The sequence below is a fragment of the Papilio polytes genome, unplaced genomic scaffold (genome assembly GCF_000836215.1).
Source record: "Papilio polytes unplaced genomic scaffold, Ppol_1.0 DF823912.1, whole genome shotgun sequence".
Taxonomy (NCBI): Eukaryota; Metazoa; Arthropoda; class Insecta; order Lepidoptera; family Papilionidae; genus Papilio; species Papilio polytes.
Window position 1 is genome coordinate 758,311 of NW_013525292.1, and position 1,449 is coordinate 759,759.

General features: G+C 36.4%; 1 protein-coding gene across 1 annotated transcript in view; it reads left to right on the plus strand.

Annotated features, from left to right (window-relative positions):
• Positions 1–1,449, plus strand: part of LOC106102640 (UPF0565 protein C2orf69 homolog) — a 6,005-nt gene that overhangs the window by 2,771 nt on the left and 1,785 nt on the right. Inside the window, exon 5 of the mRNA XM_013282180.1 lies at positions 832–1,098. Coding sequence (XP_013137634.1) covers positions 832–1,098 — 267 coding nt within the window. The remainder of the gene's footprint in view (positions 1–831; positions 1,099–1,449) is intronic.

Here is a 1,449-nt window from a genome sequence, read left to right on the forward strand (position 1 = left end):
TGTACGGTGCTGGAGGATTGACGCAACACTAGATTATTGGCATACACGTCCCGTCCCTATCTGACAGCTGTCAATGTCATTGAGACGTTTTCTAATAGCGCGCCATTCTGGCGGGATCAGTAGTTCTGAGTATTTAAATTATACTAAGGGTTATATACGTCATGTGCCCATGTGTTTTTAGATTTTCTGATTTTATATATATGTAGATTTACACGACGTTCTTACGATGGAAAACAGATACACATATCTGGCAAGAAATTCAAAGATATCTGTGATGTCGATAAGTAAGCCAGAATAATTGATTATGGCCTAGTCACCTTCTTAGGGTAAACTCAGATCCCTACAGTGTGGACGTAGTGAGCTAATGATGACATAACAGTTTTTAATTTATTAATTTGTGTTACTAAAAAGTACTGAATATTCTTTATGTTTATATATGTGGGTAGTTGCAGAAACCGTCGCAGCGCGCGGCGGCCGCTGGCTCCGCCTCGCACGAGCCGTGAGTAGGTTTAGTTCCAATCGATGTTGTATTATTTTTTACTAACAACCTTTTAATACTCGTAAAGTATTGCATTTATTATTTATTTATTCGTTGTCTAGAAAACTCAAGACACTTTCTATTCAACAGATTTTTGTTGTCATGAACAGTTATCGCTTGTTTTTATTTCTAGGTTATCTATAATATATACGTACAAAATTGTATTTAATTTTTAATCCATATTTATAATTTCAACGTTATGTTTAAAATAGCTTTAATTAAATAAACTTAGTAAGTATATGGAGGTTATGTTCTTTCAGAATATGTTCCACATATGTATAAATTAAGTCAAGAAATTTTCAGCCGTGGACCGTAGTAACAAACATCCAATTATACAAACTGTCGCATAATATAAGTAAGATCATAAGATTCGAATTAAATGTCTGTACAATTAAACGACCTGGTACCAGGTCCCCGCTGTGGTGGCGCGAGGGTCTGCGGCTGGAGCAGTGTCCTCTGACGCTGGTGGGGTTCAGCAAGGGCTGTGTGGTGCTGAACCAGTTCATCTATGAGTTCCACTACGCAAATACCCTCACGCCTGGAGATGATCACATGAAGAGGTAGGAATAATATTTAATTTTTAAGTCTAATGGTTATTGGAGATAGAGTGAGGTACAATCAGAGAATTTGGCGGTGTTTCATCTTAGTTTCAGTCGATTGAATGATTTGTACGCATTTTTATGAGGCAGAATAACAGAATACAGCTTTTGAAATGTGTACGAAAAAACATCGGTCGTTTATACAACTCATTGCTACCTAATTTATTTGTATGAGGCGGCGTTTTCCTCGATGCAAGGAACGGAAAATCTATATCTATACATATAATAAAATTGGAGTGTCTGTTTGTAATATCAAAAGAAAAATTCCAGATTTCAAGATGATGTATTTGCGTCACTGATAACGTAAATTGC